Here is a 20,449-nt window from a genome sequence, read left to right on the forward strand (position 1 = left end):
TGTGTGGCCAGTCTAGGGAGGGGCTGCGGTGGGCACATGCACGGCTGTCCTGCGTCCTCTCAAAGTCCTTTATTGTACAATGTCATCTGTTTCGGGGTCGGGGAAGGACTAACAGGTACACAGCGAAATAGATAAATATGCCAAGCTCTTTTTCTTTTCTTTTTAAATCAGGCATTTATAAACAAGAAAGCATACATTAATTACATAAAAATAGTTTCCGAGTAGCAGAGTAAGCATCATACTGTCGTTAGCAGCAGCGTGGGGCACGGGCAGGGGCAGGGTCTGGGTGATGTTAAAGGTAGAGATGGAGCTTTTTCCTTAATTGAAAAAAAAAGTCATTTGTGACTCCTGACTTAAAGCAAGAACAAACGTCTCCCTGGACCCTGGCGGGCTGAGGGCGGGGTGGGGGAGCTGGAGCTCGGACCCACAGGGAGGAGGGGGGCGGGGGGGCCGGGGCTCAGACCCACAGGGAGGAGGGGGGCGGGGGGTCTGGGCTCGGACCCACAGGAAGAGGGGGTGGGGGTGCCGGGGCTCGGACCCACAGGGAGGAGGGGGGCTGGGGGGGGCCGGGGCTCAGACCCACAGGGAGGAGGGGGGGGGGGGGGCCGGGGCTCGACCCACAGGGAGGAGGGGGGCGGGGGAGGCCGGGGCTCGGACCCACAGGGAGGAGGGGGTGGGGGGCCGGGGCTCGGACCCACAGGGAGGAGGGGGGCTGGGGGGGGCCGGGGCTCGGACCCACGGAGGGGGGGTGGGGGGCCGGGGCTCGGACCCACGGGGGAGGTGGGGGGCCGGGGCTCGGGCCCACAGGGAGGAGGGGGGCGGGGGGGGCGGGGCTCGGACCCACAGGAGGAGGGGGTGGGGGGCCGGGGCTCGGACCCACAGGGAGGGGGGGTGGGGGGCCGGGGCTCGGACCCACAGGGAGGAGGGTGTCACATGGGAAACACACACGGGTTTCTCTGTCTCCCCTGCCCCCCAGCAGGAAAGCATTTTTTTTTTCCTCAGTTAAAAACAGCCCAGAAAACAAGACGACTCTCAGGTAAGAAAAAGTTTCTGAAAAAGGAGCCAGCATATACATGTATAATACAACGGTGAAAAAGGAAAAAGTATTTACAGGTGAACTGTTTTTACATTGGCTAGTTCTGTACGAAAAGCAGACATTACGTGTATGAGTTAGCTGCTCCAGAGATATGAATGTTATTGCTGTTGTTTTTCCCTTCGTTAAAAATCTTCTTTCAGTATAGAAATATAATGAGAATTAAACTGAATACAAAATCACTTAGATGAAGGGCCTCACACAGAGGAGTCAGCAGCCCACGCAGCGGACACCTCTTCCCCTCTTCTGCTGAAAGGAAACTGACTTGCACCCGTGTCAAGGGAAGCCAGGCACGCACCCCTCGGGGCCTGGGACCCCCGTCCAGAGCGGCCCTGCAGCCACAGCTGTCTCCTCAGACTCAGGCCCCTGCGGGTGGCAGCGACTCTGGCGAGGCGAGCCAAGAGCTGCGGGAACCGCCTGGGAGGGTTCCCAGCTCCAGTGGCTGGTGCAGGGAGGGCCTGCCCGCGTCCGGGTCCCACTGACCGCATGGGCCTGGCAGCTGCAGGAAGGGGTGGGCCCAGGTGACACTGGCTGGACCCTCCCAGAGCCGAAGTGGGGAAGGGCTGCCACTGCAGACACAGCGCTTTCCGTTTGGGGCAAGACGGGGCGGTGGAGGCGCGGACCCAACGGTGACCATCAGGATGGAGCAAGGGCAAGGAGAGGCTCTGGCCCAGACAGAGCTTGCAAAAGTTCATCTCCCTCTGGGGTGTAAAAACTCAAAGCAAACGGAGCAAACCTGGTGGCCCCGGGGACGGGGCAGGGCCTCTACCTCACTGTGATCTTCGACCTGGCGACAGGACAGCCACACAGAAGCACGCCAACACACTTAAAGCTTTGCTCCAACTAAATCGTTTAGTTTCCCTTGAAGAAATGACTGAAAAAACGCAACTCTGGTAAAACAAGGCTAAAAACAGCATTCTGCGTGTTGCATAACAAAACCGACCCTTTACAAGACACGGTAATAATGCCCGCTGACGGATCTACCTACGGCAGAGGTGTGGAATCCATGCACACAGATAGAACAACCGCAAAGAAAACAAAAGCAAAGAAAAATCCAAACAAACGCTGCATATACATGATGTCCCTTTTGCATTGCACTTTAGAAGGGGTGGGGGGCTTCAGCAGCAACCAAGACCCCCCTCAGTAAACCAAGGGCAAAACCCTGCAGGCAATTCCGCCACCCAGACGCGAGGGCTCAGCAGTCTCTGGTCTTTGCTCGTCACTGCCCCGAGGTCGTCTGTACCTGGGCGAGTCATCTCCACCTTCCGAGAGCGCGTGCAGCTGCCGTGGGTGTTAGAACGGATTCAAGCAAAGAACTCCGGTAAGATCTTCTTATGTAAATAAATACCGCAACTGTAGGATGGGCAGCCGCCTCTTGTCTACTGGGAAATCATTTTTCAAGCTTGGGCATAAGAAACCTTATACAATTTGCATAAACAGGTGAGAGTAAACGAGATTATTTGGAATAAATGCAAGGAACTTATTCTGAGAGTGGCAGATTCAGTCGCTACTGAAGACAGATATTTTGGGGGTAAAAAGACACGAGTCAGGATTTGCTGTACAAGATGCTGGAAGGCACAGAACGACCCCGAAGTTCAGCTTTTGCATTTTCGTTTTCTTGTGATTCCCTTGTTCAACCAAGCACCAGAGGGGGTTTCTAAGCACTCGAGCACTTAGGATTTGACTGCTCTATAAATCGGTAAAAACCTCAGTTCACTGGGGAATAGAAAGGGAAGGTTGTTGACAAAGTGCAGTTCTAAATATACGTTTAAATGAACCAACAAAAAAAAAAAAAAGAAAAATTGAAATAATGCTGTTTTGTTCCAATGCTGCAGCCTCAGTCCCAAAATGAAGGGAGCGATGTTTGCCGAACTGAAAGGATCGCCCGGTCAGGCGGCACGTGTGCCCGGAGGGGCTGAGGGTGTGACCGCCAGCCACGGTCACCACCTGACGCAGGTCAGTGCCTCGTGGTGGAGGAGCCTGGGCAGAATCACGGGGTGCAGAGGAGCCGAAGACCGTCCCTTCAGCTCCGGGGCAGCTCCTGTGCGGCTCTGCACCACCTGGTACCCGTGGGGGCAGCGCTGGCATCGATGGCAACATGGCAGGCGGGGTGGGCGTAAGGCGGGCAGTGTTCGAGCTCATCTCGCACGCGGCACTGTCCCTGCTCTCCCTGGCAGCAGCAGGAAGACCTGGGTCCTTGTCGCTGAAAAAATAGACTCTGAAGAAAAACCCCTGCTGTCCTCACGCAGCCGCGGGCAGATGAGCTGTGATGGCTTCCCGGGGGGGGGGGGGGGGGGGGGGGGAGGGTGGGGCGGCCGCCACCCCCACTCCATTGTGGGTCTTCAGATGGCGTTGTGTGTTGGGGGCTTTTAAAAGTTAGTCACTTAAAAATGTGTTGATTTCTGAATTTCAAGTCTCTTACTGGTTTTAAATAGCTTATAACAAAAGTGTAAATGTTAGAATGTTCTAGTAAGCAGAGGACCAGCATGCCGCCGAGCTGGCCCCGTCTCCAGCTGCAGTTGGGGGACACGGCTTGCTCACTTGAACTTGGCCAGTAGAAAATTTTGCAGTGGATTCCAAAACTACATGGTTACAAACACTCGCTTGGTAATAGGCACAGTAAGACGTTGTGCTGTGTGGGCGGGCTGCAGGGGCGCGGCTGGGCAGAGCTGCACCGCCCGGCCGCCCCCCTGCACCCGCGTTGTCGGCGGCGCCGCGGCGGCAGGCACGGAAATCTAGGGCTCCAATTCCGCGGCGCCCTCGCTGCCCGCAGCCTCGGGGCGGGCCCGCGGCCACAGCTGCTCCTGCAGCTCCTTCACCACCTTCTCCAGGTGCTCCCTGGCCTCGCGCTCCCGCAGCAGGTCCGCCCGCAGCTGCTCCCGGTCGGCCTCCGCGTGCTGCAGCTTCACCTGCAGGTCTTCGATCTGAAAGGGAGCTGCGTGGTTAGCGTCTGCTCACTGCCCTGGCCGGGCCCGACGCTGCTTCCCCCACCGGAGGCTCCTGCACCGCTCCTGGGCCTCCCCCATGCCACGTGCCGGTCCCTCCTCCACCTGCCAGGACACAGGCTCACGAGACAGGACCCAGCAACCACTCACCCTGTGCCCGCCAGGGCGGGCAGTGAACATGGTCCCAGCCCTGGATTCTGCTCCAAGGCCTTTCCGGCTGGGCAGCACTGGCCACCAGGGCCCACGGTGGCCCCATGCGGTCTGGGCTCCACGCCCGCCGTGCCCCGTGCCTCAGTCTCCCCACCCGCATACCTGGGCCGAGTACTTGGCGCGCAGGCGGCCCGCCTCACAGCCCTTGTCGCACACCCGGGCCTGCCGCGCCTGCTCCAGCTCCCGCTTCAGGCGCAGCCGGGACTCGTTGGCCTCTCTCATCTTCTTCTCGTTCTCAGCGCGGAGACGCTCAATCTCCTTCCGCAGGTTCCGCTTGGCCTCCGTGGCCTCCCGCAGCTTCTCCTTCTTGGCCACGCGCAGGAACTCCAGCTCCTGGGGGCCAGGGACGGCTCAGGGTCACCACCCAGCCGGTCTCAGCGCCGCCCCCCAACCATGGCCAGCAGCCCCCAGCCCGCCCCGTGGGGTCATCCATCTGGCAATGTGCCCTCGAGCCCCGCCCCTAGTACCCCATCTATGCCCAACTCGTGTGGTGCCCCCACCCCACAAAGGCTTGTCAGACCCCCATCCTGAGTTTCTGCCAGGCCTACGGCAGCTGTGCTAGACCTGGGGGCCTGAGTCAGTCACACTTGAGGCTGCAGCAGGCCCTCCCCTGACATCCAGGGCCATGTTCCCCTTGGGGGCAGCCAGCCAAGGAGGCCCCGGCTCCCACCGATGTGAGGAGGGCAGCCTCAGACATCGCACCATCTGAGGGCCCTGGGTCTCCCCACGCGGCCAGATGGAGACATCCATCCACCGGGCGCCTCCACAAGCCCCCCGCCTCCCCATGAAAATATCCGTGTGACTCACACCCCACGCTGCAAACACACCACATGAATATGCATGTGGGAAATCACACCTCCAACCAGAATCAAGGACAACAGTGGCGGGGGACGCGCTGGGGCGAGGGACTGGCACGCGCAGGGGGGCACGTCGACAACCCTGCAGCTCTGAGGGCCCACGGGGTTGTGTTGTGCTAAAGCCCACGCCGTGGAAGCTGCCAGACACCGCCGAGGTGTGAATTTAGCGAGGCTGGGGCCGGGTGAAGGCCGGGCCACCCGCACACCTCTCTCCCCAGGCAGCCCTGCCTGTGAACTGCGCCTCCCTCAGTCAGAAAGAAACCTAAACAACATAAAAGGAGGCGCGAGACCGGAGCTGCAGCGTGAGAACCGTGAGGCAGAGCCCAGAGAAGCAGCGTGTGCAGGTGGGGGTGTGCGCGCAGGCCGAGCCCTCTCCTTCCCACTTGGGAGGCCTGGCAGGAGCCGCCTTCTGGAACACCAGGCTTTAGGAAGCACACCCCTCACGCGCGTGTTTTGCAGAAGCCAGGTCTTGCTGGCGGAGCGTGTGAACACCCACTCCTGGAGCACACAGAGCAAGGAACTGTCCCCGCGCAGCTGCTCCCGACTTTCTGCCACTAAAAATAGACCGGCCTTCTTTATACCAGAGGAACACGGCTACTTCCTTGGTGGGGCCACCACGCAGGGTGTGTGATCCTGATGGGGAAAGCTGTGGTCAAGCCAAATGCAGGGGCCTCCTGGGATGTCCATCGGCCTGGGGACACTGAGGGGCTCACCATACCCAGAGCTGCAGCTTTCGGGAGACAGACCCCCAAGGTCCCAGGCAGGCCCACTGAGGTGGAGGCGGAGAGGAGCACATGGGGCAGCCAGGAAGGGAGGAGGCATCACCTGTGCCCGTTCACCTAGTGGAGGCTCTCACTGCCCCCGCCCTGGACCTCCTAGCACCACCCGCCCTGCTCACCTGGTGGAGGCTGCGCTCACCGCCCGCACCCTGGACCTCCTAGCGCCACCCGCCCTGCTCACCTGGTGGAGGCTGCGCTTGGCCTGCAGGGCCGCGCTGAGCTTCTCCTCCTGCTTCACGCGCATCTTGACCACCTCATGCAGGAACTTCTCTTTGGCTTCCTTGGTGTCCAGGCCGCCCTCCAGCGCCTGCCGCAGGTGCTCCAGCTCCACCTCCAGCCCACTGGGGGTGTCGGCAGTGGCCGCGGCATCAGGGGCGGCCGAGGGCAGGGCACGTGCGCCCGGGGAGCCCAGGTCCTTGGCGGAGCTGGATGAGGTAAAGGACGGGGAAGAGAGCGAGGACAAGGAGGAGGTGACTGAGGAGGAAGCAGAGACAGAAAAGAAGTCACGGAAGTGCCCGGCAGCTCCACATCAGGGAGACGCGCCGCTCCCGGAGGAACCCGCGGAATATGGGGCCGCCGGAGCACCCCCCAGGCGACCGACCCCCTCAGCCGGTGCCACCCCCACAGCCCACGGCCCACAGGGAGGCACAGAAAGCGACTCACACGTACATTCCTCCCTGCTTTCCACTTCCACCTCGGCCTCCGAGTCCTTGTCCTCCTCTGCGGCAGCCACGGGTGCCAACGTCTCTGGGGCTCCTGGGGTGTCCACAGTCAGCTTCCGCTTCCGAGGCTGGGTGCAAGTGGCGAGAGGCTCGAGGGCCCGGGAGACGGCGGCAGTACATGGAGGGCTGCTCACAACCTTCTGCTGGGCCGGCGGTGCGAGGGCCACGTTGGGGGCCACGGCTGTCTCAAAGCTCTTGTAGGAGTAGAAGCTGGAGAGGCAGGCGGGTGTCGGGAAAGTGCCTCTGTCCCCACGCGCCACCCAGACCCATCGTGGCGCACACCCGCTCTGAAGGTGTTAAAGAGGAAAGACTTTCTCTCCCAGCTCTGATTCTTAAAGTCAAGCTTTCAGTTCCTAAGAACCCCTAAGTATTTTCTACTTGCTGGGTCTCTCGCACAGGCCAGACACAGGCCGACCATCACATCAAGAGGCTGCGCCCAGCAGACAGGGCTCCACCCACGACTCCACCCAGAACAGGGAACTCTCTAGGTGTGCTCACCCTGACGCCAGCCAAAGGAATCAACACAAATTGCCCTGACCAAAAGGCGGCAGGTCTGGGCACCCAGCCTGCAGAAACATGAGCGCGTCCGCGTGCACAGCCCTCGTGGGGCCTCCCCCAGGGCCAGAAACACCTGTGAACGGCGCCCACTCACCTGTCTCGGATGAGGGCTGGGAGGTGTGGGGAAAGCTCCTTCTCACTCGCTGACACCGCGGGGGACCAGGGTCGGAAAGCAGAGAGGCGCTGGCGAGGGTGAACACAGCCCAGGCTCTGTCAAGAGAGAGTCGTCTGTGTGAGTGACCAGGAGAAAAGCCACTTCATGTCCCCGAGGCTGTGCCGGGTGCCAGCCCTCAGTAGGGGGCAGACAGAGCCACCAGCCGCTGGGTCTGCCCAAGGAGAAGGGCCCAGTACCCACCACCCACCACCCCAAGGACCCTGACAGGCCCCACAGCACCTTATTGGAAGAGCCCGCCAAGGTCCGCAGCCAGCTGGACGGCTTGTCCTTTTCGGAAGGCGCAGGGGACTGGGAAGAGGTGTCATCTGTTTTGGGTCTTATGGAGGCCGGGGGCTCAGAGGAAACCTGCGATCAATGAAAGGCCTTGTTGGCACATCTGGTTCCCAGGGCATGGTCCCTCCACCAGCCCCGTGGCCAGCATGGCAGTCAGAGCCCCAGGCACTCTGGCCATGAAGGACCCTGAGTGGTGCAGAAGGCAGATTCCAGGGCACCCCCCAGGAGACCGAGTCCACTTTGCATAAAGGCCCTTGGGTCACGCGTAACAGGTGCATGGAGGCTGTTCTGAGGAACAGGTCATCTCCGAGAGAACAGAGCGGACCCTGTCCTGCCGTTCCGGGTGACCTCACCCACGGCTGCAGCGGGTTTGGGATGGAGAACCAAGACCCACTCTCCCCTTCCACAGCAGCTCAGCCTGGCCCGGAGTCCCTCGTCCTTCTCCTGCCAAACCCCTTTCCAAGAACCCGAGTGTGTTCTCAGAGGGTGCCCAGCGGGCACTCAGCTCGAACAGCCACAGCGCGGCGAGAGCCACTCACGACAGATGCGTCTGGGAAGGGCAGCTGCAGCACAGGGGTGGTTCGTGAGAAGGGGACACTGTGTCCCTGTGGGCCGCTGGCACCGGTGCACTGAAGAGTGGGCATTCTGGCTCCCCCCTCCCCACAGGAAGGACACATTTTCAAAACGAAGGATACCATCCCTGAAGGAGCCTTGGTACCACACACACCTTTTCCTCGCTCCCTGCCAGCCCCGCTGCGATGGCACCACACACACCTTCTCCTCGCTCCCTGCCAGCCCCGCTGCTGGAGGAAGCTTAGCCAAGGTGCCCGGACCCAGCCCACCCAGAACCAGGTGGTGTGTGTCAGGTACCCAGGCACATCCCCCAAGAACCAGTGAATGATACGGGCTGTGTGCTGGGGCCTGAGACGGTACATCCAGCCTCAGGCAAACATGAACTCCCCCAGCCCTGTGGCTGGAGATCCCTGAGACATGCTGCCCACAAGGCACAAATGAGACCCATGGTCTCTTCCCAAGCAAAATCACAGGGCAGTCTCTGTACAATGCGCCATTCCTCTACTGCCAAAGACCCCACAGGACAGCACAGAGTTCCCAGGGCAGCTGGTGCCAGGTCTGCACCACGGGCCAATGCAGAAGAGGCCACACAGGGCAAGGGGCCCTTCACGAGGTGAGGTCCCACTCACTCTGCTGAGGCCAACCTCAAGCGGAGGCAGCACAGTCGGGTGGTGGGGGCGCTGCCCTTGCCCTCAGCCAGGAAGCCTTGGTGGACAGAGCACACTCAGGGCCGGGGGCTCTTCCCACCTCCAGGACTCCAGGAGAAGACGCGGCATCAGGAACCAGCCTCCTGGAGGCAGCAGGGACCCTGCTTCCCTAGGGGGAAGATGGGGCACAAGGCAGGCTATCAAGGTGCCCCAACTATGGGGATGGAGGGCCCTGGGGGAAGATCTGGCCAAAGCCTATGGCCTCCCCTGTAGAACGTGCACCTACCCTGCAGCCCTCAGAGAACAAGCAGGGTGGGGCCAGGGGAGGGGCGGGTGCCTGGCTCTGACCTGGGCCCAAGGCAGGAAGGTAAGTGTCCGGGCGTACAGGGCCGCGGACGCAGGAGGAAGGTAAGTGTCCGGGCGCAGAGGGCCGCGGACGCAGGAGGAAGGTAAGTGTCCGGGCGCACAGGGCCGCGGACGCAGGAGGAAGGTAAGTGTCCGGGCGCACAGGGCCGCGGACGCAGGAGGAAGGTAAGTGTCCGGGCGCACAGGGCCGCGGACGCAGGAGGAAAGTAAGTGTCCGGGCGCACAGGGCCGCGGACGCAGGGCAGGCAGCCCCTGAAGGGGATGGTTTTTTTCAGACACTAAAATAGCTGTTCAGGAAAAAAGACACTGAAAATAGCCCCTCTCTGTGGTCGCTTTCGGGGGGAAGTGAGTGTTGGTGACGTCTGGCGGAGGCCCTGACCGCAGGGGGCCTGCGCCTGTGCCCAGCAGGGGCGGGTGCCATCCTAGCGGCAGCAGAACCCCTTCCGGAATCATGCGGACCCTCCCAAGAGGCACAGAAGGCCGAGGACACCCAGCAGGGTGGAGCTTCCTGTCTAAGCAGCCACTGAAGCAGGCGCGGAAATTCGGCTCAGGTCTCACCCGGGGAAAAGCCACAGCAGCCAGCGCTGACTCCGGGAGACTCAGAGACTCCTTGAGGAGAAAGAGTCAGACGCCTCAGGCCACCTCCGTGACAGCCAACGTCGGAGAACACGGCTCTGTCGGGCGGGGCCCCAGCAGCTGCCCTGTGGAGGTGGCGGGAGGACCATAGGCCCAGGACCCCGATCCCCATCCACTCAGTGGGGGTGGCCGAGGACTCTGTGGATCTGGAGGGTTGAGGCAGATGGGCTCGGGACCATCCTTGGGGCCAGGGAGGCTCCTGGTCTTCAGGGAGCCAGGACGAGCCTTCGGAGACATGACTCCGTTAAGACCCCGGCTCCTCATCAGGCACTGGGAGCTCTCTGCAGCATCACGAAAAGAATGTGTCAACAGAAGGTGTCTGCGCCCTTGTGGGCCGGCTGGAGGAAATGACAGTCTCAGAGGGACTGTCACCTGAGCAGTATTGGTTTCTCAAAGCCCCAGGAAGCAGACAGCCGTCTTCAGGCCTGGGATGCCAGCCGCCCTACCAAGGCCCCCGGGGGCCCCAGTGTCCGCTGTCGGTCAGGAACCAAACCACACCCAGTGACAGACGGCTGAGTCTTCCTCTGGGAAGAGCAGCTACAACCGCTGGCCTCTGGTGTGACCCTTCTTGGGGCTTCAAAACTGGCCCTTGGAGCCCACAGGCCACGAGGCAGGAGCATGGCTCTGGACCTGACACACCAAAGCAATGGGGCTGGGCCATCCCAAAGCCCTTCAGGCCACTGTCAGCTTGCACAGCAGAGACCAGCCAACACACTGCGCTGCCCCGCGGCCACTTCTCCTCCTGGGGTCCTTCCCCACACCCCGACAATGACCAGGCAAGCTACCTGGCCAGCAGGCACCTGGGGAACGAGTGTGAGCTTGCACCCACGTGCAGGTGCCCCCCTGCCAGGGCAGGGCTGAGGAACAGTGGGCCCAAGGTTGTGGACACCCTAGGCCCTCTGACGGAACAGTTCCTGCCCAAAGCCCACAGGACCTATGCAGAGGTGGTGGCCCAAACAGGTGAGGAGCTGGCAGTGGCCGCCTGCCCAGAACGGGGCAGCCACAGTATACTGCTACAGGCAAGCCAGCGGCTCCCCATGGCGGAGGGGTGTCCCAGAAAAGCCGCTCTCCAAAAATGCACAGCCCACCCTCAGGAGCCCTGCGTATCAGGCCTGCAAGGTGCCAAGAACAGAGAAGAGCCATCAAGAAGGCCTTGGGACCCTTTCCTGCCTGATATGTGCAGGTGCTCAGGGCTCAGAGCGAAATACTGGCCCATTCCCTGCAATGAGGAAAGGGAGTTTGAAGGTCACAGAACTGCCATCTCCCTTCCCCAGGCCCCTGGCTCAACAAGACTGGGGGCTGCTTCTCCTGCCAGATCCCACAGGGTCCAAACACACAAGAGCTCAACCCCCGAGAGCAAGGAGAGGCTCCATGTCGCCTACCCTGGCAGGCAGGCTGGAGTCCTGGACGGCTGCCGAGGGAGACGCCGCAGAGGCGGACGGCACTGAACCCGAGACTGAATACAGCAGCGGTTACAGCCGGCCTCCGTCCCCAGGCACCTGAGCCACCGCAGACAGGCTGAACCTAGTCTGCACATGTCCTGATGACAGCTCCTCCCAGGGCACCGAGAGCCCGGGTGGTCAGCTCAGCCACCTCCCCCACTGTGGCCTCAGCACCTCTCACTTCCAGAGCCCGTGAGGAGGACATGGGCACCAGCTGTGCCCTGCCCGCCCGTGTGGTCCCGAGGCAGAGGCCCAGAGCTCCGGGCCGCTTCTCCACACACTGAAGCTGAATGACACACCCCTGCCCTGCTGGCCACTCCGTGCTGACGGTTGTTGCCTCGAACCTTCTGGGGACACTGGAGTTTGAGTCAACCTTTGCTGAGAGGATTCACACCCAAAATCAAGACAACCACACATAAAGCCTGCTGTGAACCTCCATGACCACCCGGCATCCACCCACCCTGGGTTCACAGGCACCAGCGGGCAAGGCTCCACAGGACGACAGAAGGCAGATCCCACACCAGGACCCCCCCAGGGCAAGACTCCGGGGAGGTGGTAGTGAGTGGTGGGCAGGGAGGGCGCACAGCAGCACTCATGATAACGTCTTCCTCCAACACAACTTCCTCCAACCACAGGGGGGACTTCGGAGAGTGGAGAAAACCAGTTTCCTGTTCAACCTGCAGCCCAGCAACCTGTCAGGAGGGCACCAGCCTCAGTCACCCCAGGACCCCAATGTCCAGTGGCCAGATGCGCCCCCATGAGGGGCACAGCATGTATCTAGCTGAAACAGACACTGAGGCCTCTGTGGCGTGAGCTTCACATGTGAACGACGCACAGTGGCAGAGCGGTTGTGCATCCCACAGGTCAGTCCAAGGGCCACCGCCAAGCTCTGTGGGTCAGGCTTCTGTCTCCACACCTGCACGGACACTTGGCCCACGACCACCTGGTGTCAAAACTGCATCCTGGTGCAGGGATGGGCCACTCTACGCCCCAAGGCCTGCTGCACAGCACAGCCCGCCCTGCAACCCCTCCCGTGTGTCCCACTCAGCGTCTTCTCCTGCCAGGCTGCAGCCATGAGGTCAGGGGACCCTCCAGGGGAATGCACACGCCACATGGAGAGGCCAGTCTCTGACCCACTCACGCACAGCAGGCAGGCCCAAGCCTCCTCTCGTCAGCATGCAGCGTCTGCACCCAGGCACAGCTGCCACGACGGGAACGGGGTGGGGGAAACGTGTGGCCAAGGGCCGGGAAGTCCTGTAGATGCAGATGCTGCCTCGCAGGGTGAGTCTGTGAGCGCCAATTCATCTCTGTACAGGGGCCACCGGCCTGTGGAGGGGATGGCTGCCACCAACATGCAATGCTATGGAGTGGCGCCAATGTTGTAGGTACCAAGAAGTCTCCAGAAGCTGCCAGCCACAGTCCACATGGCGGTGCAGCCCTGGGGCCACAGCAGGTGGAATGGCAGGATCACCCACAGCAGGTGGAGCGGCAGGATCACCCACAATCCAGGTTCTGTGGCGATCGCCTGTGCTGGCGTTCTGACATTCCCAAGAGGCTGCCCGCAGCGTGGTGAGCGGGCTGGGTGCTCAAGGTCCTGCCTGCGGCCCTGCTCCCGAAGTACATGGCCCAGCAGCACTCTGCTGTGGTGAGCTTTTCAGTGTGGCTGAAAACCCGTCTGCTATTCCTTAAAAGGGTACAACCCAAACTTCAGCCGTGCACCCAGCGTGGTGGCTCATGCCTGTAATGCCAGCTGCTTGGGAGGCTGAGGTGGGAGCATCTCTGCACCTCGAAAGGTGGAGGCTGCAGTGAGTTATGATCCCACCACCGCACTCCAGCCTGAGCAACACAGCAAGACCGTGTCTCCAAACAAACTGTGGTTTTCAGACCATCTTGCCACATTCTTCAAGTGGAAGACAGCCTATGCCCACACCAAGAGCCCGGGCGGGTGCCTGGCACCTCAATTCAGCATTTCCAAGGGAGGCCACCGATTCTCACCCGCAGAAGCCACGGGCTCTGTAACCAATTCTCACCCGCAGAGGCCACGGGCCCTGTAACCAATTCTTCCCTGCAGAGGCCACAGGCCCTGTAACCAGTTCTCACCTGCAGAGGCCACGGGCCCTGTAACCAATTCTCACCTGCAGAGGCCACGGGCCCTGTAACCAATTCTCACCTGCAGAAGCCACAGGCCCTGTGGGAACAGCACCGGTGTGCTCTCATGTCCCTCGCTGCAAAGACGGTTTTTGTGCACGGCCTCCTTAAACATTTCCCAGAAACCATTTCCCGGACTGAACCGTCTGTGGAGCCGAGGCTGCGAGGGTTCGTGAGGGTTTTCATAGCAGGAACGCAGCGGCCTCAGCCCAGACCCCCGCCCCCACAGAAGTGCTTCGATGACACCAAAGCACAAGGAACAGACAGAAAACAGAACAACAAGGCTTCCCAGAAAACAATCATGACATTTTTGTGCTTCAAAGGACACCATCGAGAAAGCAAAAAGACAGCCCACAGGATGGAAGGGAAAACGTGCAAACCTGGTATCTGACAAGGGACCAGATTCAGAACACATGAAGAACTCTGCAAGTCAGCAAGGAAAACACAACACACAACCCCATTTCCAAACGGGAAAGAACCTGAGTAGCCACTTCTCCAAACAGGATGCCAGCATCCAGTAACCACACGCAAAGCTGCCTGATGTCATTCACTGTGGAAACGCAACCACAGCGCGGGGAGACGCCGACTCAGGCCCACCACGATGGCTTGAATTGGGTTGGTTGGTTTGTTTTTGAGACGGAGTCTTGCTCTGTCACCCAGGCCGGAGTGTAGTGACGCGATCTCAGCTCACTGCAGCCTCAACCTCCCAGGGCTCAGGCAATCCTCCTGCCTCAGCCTCATGAGTAGCTGGGACTACAGACATGTGCCACCATGCCCAGCTAATTTTTTGTATTTTTTGTTTTTCTAGAGCCAAGGTTTCACTTTGTTACCCGGGCTGGTCTTGAACTCCTGGACTCATGTATGTAATCTGCCCGCCTCGGCCTCCCAAACTGCTGGGACTACAGGCATGAGCCACCACGCCCGGCCTAGAATTTTTTAGTTTGGACAAGTGTTGATAATGACCTGGAGACACAGGGACCCTGTGAACTGCTGGGAGGAATGTACGATTATTTTGCTGCTGTGGAAAACAGTCTGGTCGGTCCTCGGAAGCTTAACACAGTTACATCGCCCAGCAATTCCAGTCCTCGGCGTACACGCAGGTTACTGAAAATACACGTCCACACGACAGTTTGTGCACGAGTGCTCACAGCAGCAAAGTGGAGCTGCCCAAGTGTCCGGGGACAGATGACGGGATAGACAGATTGTGGTCTATGCACACAACGGAGTATGACTCAGCCATGAAAAGGAAGGAAGGAGCCTTGGAAATACTGTGCCAATGCCAGACACAGCCACACGTGGCCCGGACACACAGCCACGTGTGGCCCAGACACGGTCACATGTGGCCTGGACACACACAGTAACTCGTGGCCCTCATATAGTCACATGTGGCCCAGACACACATACAGTCACACATGGCTGAGACACAGTCATGCATGGCTCTCATACACACAGCCACGCGTGGCCCAGATACACACAGTCACATGTGGCTCTACGGAATGACCAGGACAGGGCAATCACCAAGATCAGCATCGGATGGGGTTTGGGACCTGGAGAGTGACGGGTCATGTGTATGGAGCTTCTTGTTGGGCGTGACAAAAATGTTCTCAACTTCGATGATGATGGTTAAACCATTAAACTATATTCTGTAGAAGGAAGAAATTTTATGGTATGCAAATTATATCTGAATACAGTCTTAAATAATTTTTTTTTTGAGACAGAGCCTCACTTTGTCGCCCAGGCTGGAGTGCAGTGGCGCGATCTCGGCTCACTGCAAGCTCCACCTCCCGGGTTCACACCATTCTCCTGCCTCAGCCTCCGAGTAGCTGGGACTACAGGTGTCCACCACCACGTCCGGCTAATTTTTTGCATTCTTAGTAGAGATGACGTTTCACTGTGTTAGCCAGGATGGTCTCGATCTCCTGACCTCGTGATCCACCCGCCTCGCCCTCCCAAAGTGCTGGGATTACAGGCGTGAGCCACCATGGCCGGTGAATACAGTCTTAATTTTAAAAATCTATTTAAAAAACAAAAATATGAGAGTGAATTCTTGGTTGAAAGCCAAACTGTCGAGGTGAATGGTTTTCACCACAGCACGGCCCTCAGAGCAAGAGAGGATGAGATGCCTGGGAGATAGAGGGGCGCTTGGCTGGCATGGAGGAGCCAGAGGGGTGTTCGGCTGGCATGGTCGCTGCCGCGACAGGGAAGGGCAGCTCCTGGCACAGGGCTGCCACATTGGCACACCTGTGTGGACACACAGGACACCAGGAAGTTTCCAGGTTTGAGTCTTTAGCAGCTGTCTGGGGTCAGGCAGTGCTTATTTGCCACAAAGCCCATAGTGCAGCTTTACCTCTGGAAGCCTAGTTTTTCACCTTCTAAAGCCCATCAAGAAAAGAAAGCTCCATCTCAGCCAGGGGCCTGACGTCCAGTTTAGGGAACATTCTGGTCCCTGTCACCAAGGCCATCCCACAGAGCCCTGTCACCACCCTGAGGTCAAGTCTCCTTTTCAGAGGGGCCCCACTGGGTGGGAGTGGCCTCCACCCCAGGCACAGGGACTGGCAGTCATGATGCTGTGGAGGGTGGGTCCTGCCCTGCTGGGGGTGCTGCCTGGCGCAGACCCCAGCCCAGGTGCCAGGAGACTGGCAGACGGGGGCCTGAAGGCCCTGGGAGAGCAGGTGGCTCTCGGGGAGACAAAAATGTGAGAAGCAGCTAGAGCGGGGAGGGCCAGGCCCCCAGAGGCCTCCCTGCCATGGGGACAGACGTGCATAGCCACCCCCGGCAGCCAGCACCTCCCACAGCTTCTGGGCAAGACTGAGGGGCTGGTATCTACGTTCAGTGGAGGACGTGACAAGGTGACCCTGGATAAGGCCCAGTGTGGCAGCAGGTGGGTCTGGGCTTACAGGTTCCCTGAGACAGCTAACCGGCTCGGGGGAGGAGGAGATGGCACGATGTGGTCTTCTTCCTGCCAGAGAGGTCAGGTTGGTCTCTGGAGCCCGCATCCCCGCTCATGGAGGCACAGCCCTGAGCCCCACCTGGGTTTGCTCAACAAGGGCAAGACACAGGTTCAGACAAACCCCACAGCCAGAGATGCTGCTGCCCATGGCGACAGGCAACGCAGCTGTGCCCGGGGCCCCCTGCGACCCCTTGTCCCCCAGGGTCATATCCCTTCCCACAGCACCCCCAACCCGACTCTGTCCAACCCTGCTCCCCACCGTGCCCAGACACCACCAAGGTGACACTGACAGCTCTGTGAGTCCTGTCATTATCTTGCTGACCACTAAAGAAAGAAGGTGCCTCCAGCCCCCAGCCATGGAACAACTCCCGGTCTTGGGGGCTGGAGCCAGGAGCTCCTCGGAAAGGTCGGGAAGGACCAAGCCGCCCCACCATCCGCAACAGCACACCTGAGGGTAATGGAGCCCTTTCACCAAAGCTACAAGAGCAACCTGAAAACCACGTCCAGGAATCTCACAACACCGTAACTTAGAGACTAAATTTTAAAAAGAGTTCCTATTTTCAATAGGCAGTTTTGGTGTTTTTTTTTTTTTTTTTGAGTCAGAGTCTCGCTCTGTCGCCCAGGGTGGAGTGCAAAGGCGCGATCTCAGCTCACTGCAACCTCTGCTTCCCGGGTTCATGCCATTCTCCTGCCTCAGTCTCCCGAGTAGCTGGGATTACAAGCGCCTGCCACCGCACCTGGTTAATTTTTGTATTTTTAGCAGACACAGGGTTCCACTGTGTTAGCCAGGATGGTCTCGATCTCCTGACCTCATGATACACCCGCCTCAGCCTTCCAAAGTGCTGGGATTACAGGCGTGAGCCACCGCGCCCTGCCAATAAGCAGATTTTAATAAGGAATTCAGCTACTAAGTAGTATTTCCAAGTTAGAAAAAGTAACTGCAGATTGAGAACTCAGATATGACCAACATTTCTATCATCCACAGATTCTGGGTGAAGAATAGTAAAAACACACGATTTTTATCACATCAACCTCGCTGAGGTTCCCTCACCCACAGAGAACCAGGGCCCAGGGCAAGGCAGGTAAGAATGCCCCCAGGTTGTGTGCGGTGACTGCAGACCGGGGACTCGGCCGGAGCTTGGGGCAAACAGGGACAAGGGCAAAGCCTGCCACACATGGCGGAGGCCAGGGAGAGTCAGGGCTCTGGATGGGGGCAGCCGTTCCCTTGCTGAGGGGAGCAGCCACACAGCAGCCTCATGGGCACTGAGTGCCAATTTTGTGATTTTCATGCCATTTAGCAGGTCACCAGATGAAACCTTTTCTAGAAACGTCGCCCTGCCCAGCATCAGGCCTTCCTTAGACCTCTCCATCCTGGGTGTGACTCACAGTCAGGCTCAAACCCCACGGGCACCGGTGGGAGGGAGGCTCTGGAAGCCCCCACTCAGGGTAAGAGGAAACTGCCGCACCTATCACATTGGCTTCTCAGGACCACCCCGAGACCCTCGCACCTTCCTGCACGACATCCTTCCAACATCTGAGACAAGATGAGCACCCCTCAATGTACTGTGCACCTCAGAAACCACGAGGAGCCTCTGAGGCCACAAATGAAAGGAGAAGGAAAAACCCAGAGTGGCACCCATCCCATGACCACCTTGCTGCCTTGACCACCATGGTGGCGCAGCGACCACTGACTGCGCTGGAAGGAACAACCCCGAACCCAGGACAGATGCCGGGAACCCGCAGCCACAGGCCTGCTCATCCGGCACCGAGTGTCAAGGCGCCAGTTGAAGAAGCCAGGAAATGGTGGCTGGGACAGGTAAGTCAGTCTCAGGCCGGGCAGCAGCCACCAGACCCAAGAGCCCTGCACGGGGATCCCAGACAGAACAGTGCCCAAGAACAGGGACAGCAGGAACACGAGGACACGCAGCTTAAAGCAAGACACGGGGGAATGAGAAGGAGACATCCCAAACACCAGGGAGATACCAGATGCTCGAGCAGAACTTTCCAGAATAAAAACAGTTCAAAGAAATCAAACGCAGTCCAGAGAAGAAGAGAGCACAATGGTGGGGACAGACGCGCAGAAAGGAGGGCGGCCAAGTGTGCCTGGAAGGAGAGGGCAATGCAGGAGAACCTTCCAGATCTGCTGGGGGCCTCGCCCTGGCTTCTCATCTTCAGAGGAGCGACAACAGCAGGCCTCAACCCTCGGCTGGACGTTCCAGACCCGAGAGCAACACCACGCAGGGTCCGTGCCTGCTCCCCGAGCACGCCGGGCAGCCACCCAGGGCCATGCCGGGGGATCCCACCACGAACCTCAGGTCTGACGTGGTGAGTCCCAACCGCCAACAGAAGCAATAGAGACAAAAGCCCTGTGGGGGCCAAAACCCTGCTCCACACGGCGGCCTGCCCCGCCCAGTCCTGAGGGGGCCCCAGCCCGGCCCACAGCAGGTCCCTGATGAACGTCTGCTGGATGAAGGGTCACCCCACTGCTCAGTCCTTCAAAGGGCACCCAGGGCAGCCCACTGTGGTCACCCCACTGTGGTCACGCAGCACAGCTCAGAGCTTCTTCTACAGGCAAAGCCCCACCCCAAAGCCTGGACAAACCCCCAAAGCATGGGGTGGACTGTGCTCTCCTACGTGGCAACTCCCAGCTCTGACCAGGGTGGGGAGGCGCGGGGACCCCTCTCTGGGCACTGGCAGAAGCTCACGCTGAGGCACTATGGAGACAAGCCCTGCGGAGACCATCACTGTCTCCGCCAGGTGCACCCCAAATACCCTCACTCAGGAATCCGCTCAACATGTGAGCTATGGGCCTTCTCTGAAGATTTCACAGTTCAAGAAATTATAAAGCTATTTTTGTAAGTCCCATTAATATTTCACACATGATAATTCGCATTTCATATTGGGCTTAAATTAACCTATTTTCTGATTATTGTGGCACAGAGGAAACAGATTGAATCTGCAAGCCAACCCCAAGCCCCAAAATGAAGTGAGAACACCAGCTTTAAAGGTTCACTTGGATCTTTCTTTCGTTTAAGTAGGTCATCTTTGCTGCTACTTCGACCCTGTTGATGACAAAAAGCCAAATCTTTCCAAGGAAACCAAGTAGCAATTAGTAGCGCTCCTCGGGGCCTTGGCACTGGCCCTCTTCCTCATGCCCCAGGGGGCCCCCCACAATGCCAGAGCCAAGGGGCGTCAAAACACAAAGACCCAGCCGGGGGGAAGGTGCTGGAAGGAGGGTGGGGCTGCAGAGACTCGGGGTAGGGGGTGGGAGGGGGCCCAACTTCTGTTCTGGTCCAGCTGCTGTCCAGGGGAGGGCTCCCTCTGCAGCCCCAACCTCGCTGGGGTTCTCCTGGGACCTCGGTCTGAGGTGTCCACCAGGGGCCAACAGCCAAGCACTGCAGCCATGGGCTCCACGGCGACCCCAGATGTGTGTGCTGACCCCGGGAAGTCTGGACCCGCTCTTCTCACCCTTCCCATCCAGCCTGAGCCCTGCACTCAGCCTGGAACCACAGACCCCAGATTTGAAACCAGCCTGATGACATCGGGGCCGACCACAGAGGGGTAGCTACACAGCCATGCAAAACCTCACTTTCGGAATCAGAAAATTAGCCAGAGGTCCCCCAGGGGACAGACTGGGGCGAATGGATCATTCTTTTCCTCTGATGCCACTGGAAAGTAACTGCTGAAATAACTTAAAAGAATAAACAGACTCCCAGGAACAGCAAGCTGGCACGATTATCCTCAGCGCCTGCATCCACAGCTGGCTGGGTCCCCTCGCTGCTTTGGTTCTGGGGTGAGGGATGCTCCTGCCAGCGACGGGTGGGAGGTGCGGCCCGTAATGGCCGCCTGGCCGCCTGCCACTTCGCCAAAGATTGAGGGAGACAAACAGGCCTTTCCATCCAGAATTAGAGGAAACACTGCAGAAAGAGAAAAATGCGGAACACAGAAGCGGCACAGGATGCTGCGGTCGCGGTTCTTGGAAGGCTGATTCACCAAGAATCGGACTTAATTAAGCGAGTGTTTCGTAAGAGCGGCAGGAGGGGTGACACTGCGTCCTGCCATCCCCAGCTTGACA

General features: G+C 59.4%; 2 protein-coding genes across 3 annotated transcripts in view; one reads left to right on the plus strand and one right to left on the minus strand.

Moving 5' to 3' along the window:
* Positions 1 to 986: 986 nt before the first annotated feature.
* The window catches only part of SKI (SKI proto-oncogene), an 82,601-nt gene continuing 63,138 nt past the window's right edge, over positions 987 to 20,449 (minus strand). The window contains exons 2-7 of one of the 2 annotated variants that reach the window (XM_033228669.1): positions 7,559 to 7,684; positions 7,259 to 7,374; positions 6,548 to 6,816; positions 6,066 to 6,358; positions 4,351 to 4,581; positions 987 to 4,017 (exon numbers count right to left, since the gene is read on the minus strand). In XM_033228669.1, the coding sequence (XP_033084560.1) occupies positions 3,829 to 4,017; positions 4,351 to 4,581; positions 6,066 to 6,358; positions 6,548 to 6,816; positions 7,259 to 7,374; positions 7,559 to 7,684 (1,224 nt within the window). In that variant the 3' untranslated portion in view covers positions 987 to 3,828. The remainder of the gene's footprint in view (positions 4,018 to 4,350; positions 4,582 to 6,065; positions 6,359 to 6,547; positions 6,817 to 7,258; positions 7,375 to 7,558; positions 7,685 to 20,449) is intronic. The other variant, XM_033228670.1, reaches the window with a different exon arrangement.
* LOC117093431 lies at positions 9,152 to 11,434 on the plus strand. Its single transcript, XM_033228671.1, has 2 exons — positions 9,152 to 9,199; positions 9,241 to 11,434. Exon 2 carries the CDS (start codon positions 10,182 to 10,184, stop codon positions 11,280 to 11,282), a length of 1,101 nt encoding a protein of 366 aa, XP_033084562.1. The 5' UTR covers positions 9,152 to 9,199; positions 9,241 to 10,181; the 3' UTR covers positions 11,283 to 11,434.

This window comes from Trachypithecus francoisi, unplaced genomic scaffold (assembly GCF_009764315.1).
Source record: "Trachypithecus francoisi isolate TF-2019V2 unplaced genomic scaffold, Tfra_2.0 Lachesis_group12, whole genome shotgun sequence".
Classification (NCBI taxonomy): domain Eukaryota; kingdom Metazoa; phylum Chordata; class Mammalia; order Primates; family Cercopithecidae; genus Trachypithecus; species Trachypithecus francoisi.

Bases quoted from the DNA above. Each gene is read 5' to 3' on its own strand.
- LOC117093431 (XM_033228671.1), top strand. From the start codon at position 10,182: ATGACAGTCTCAGAGGGACTGTCACCTGAGCAGTATTGGTTTCTCAAA.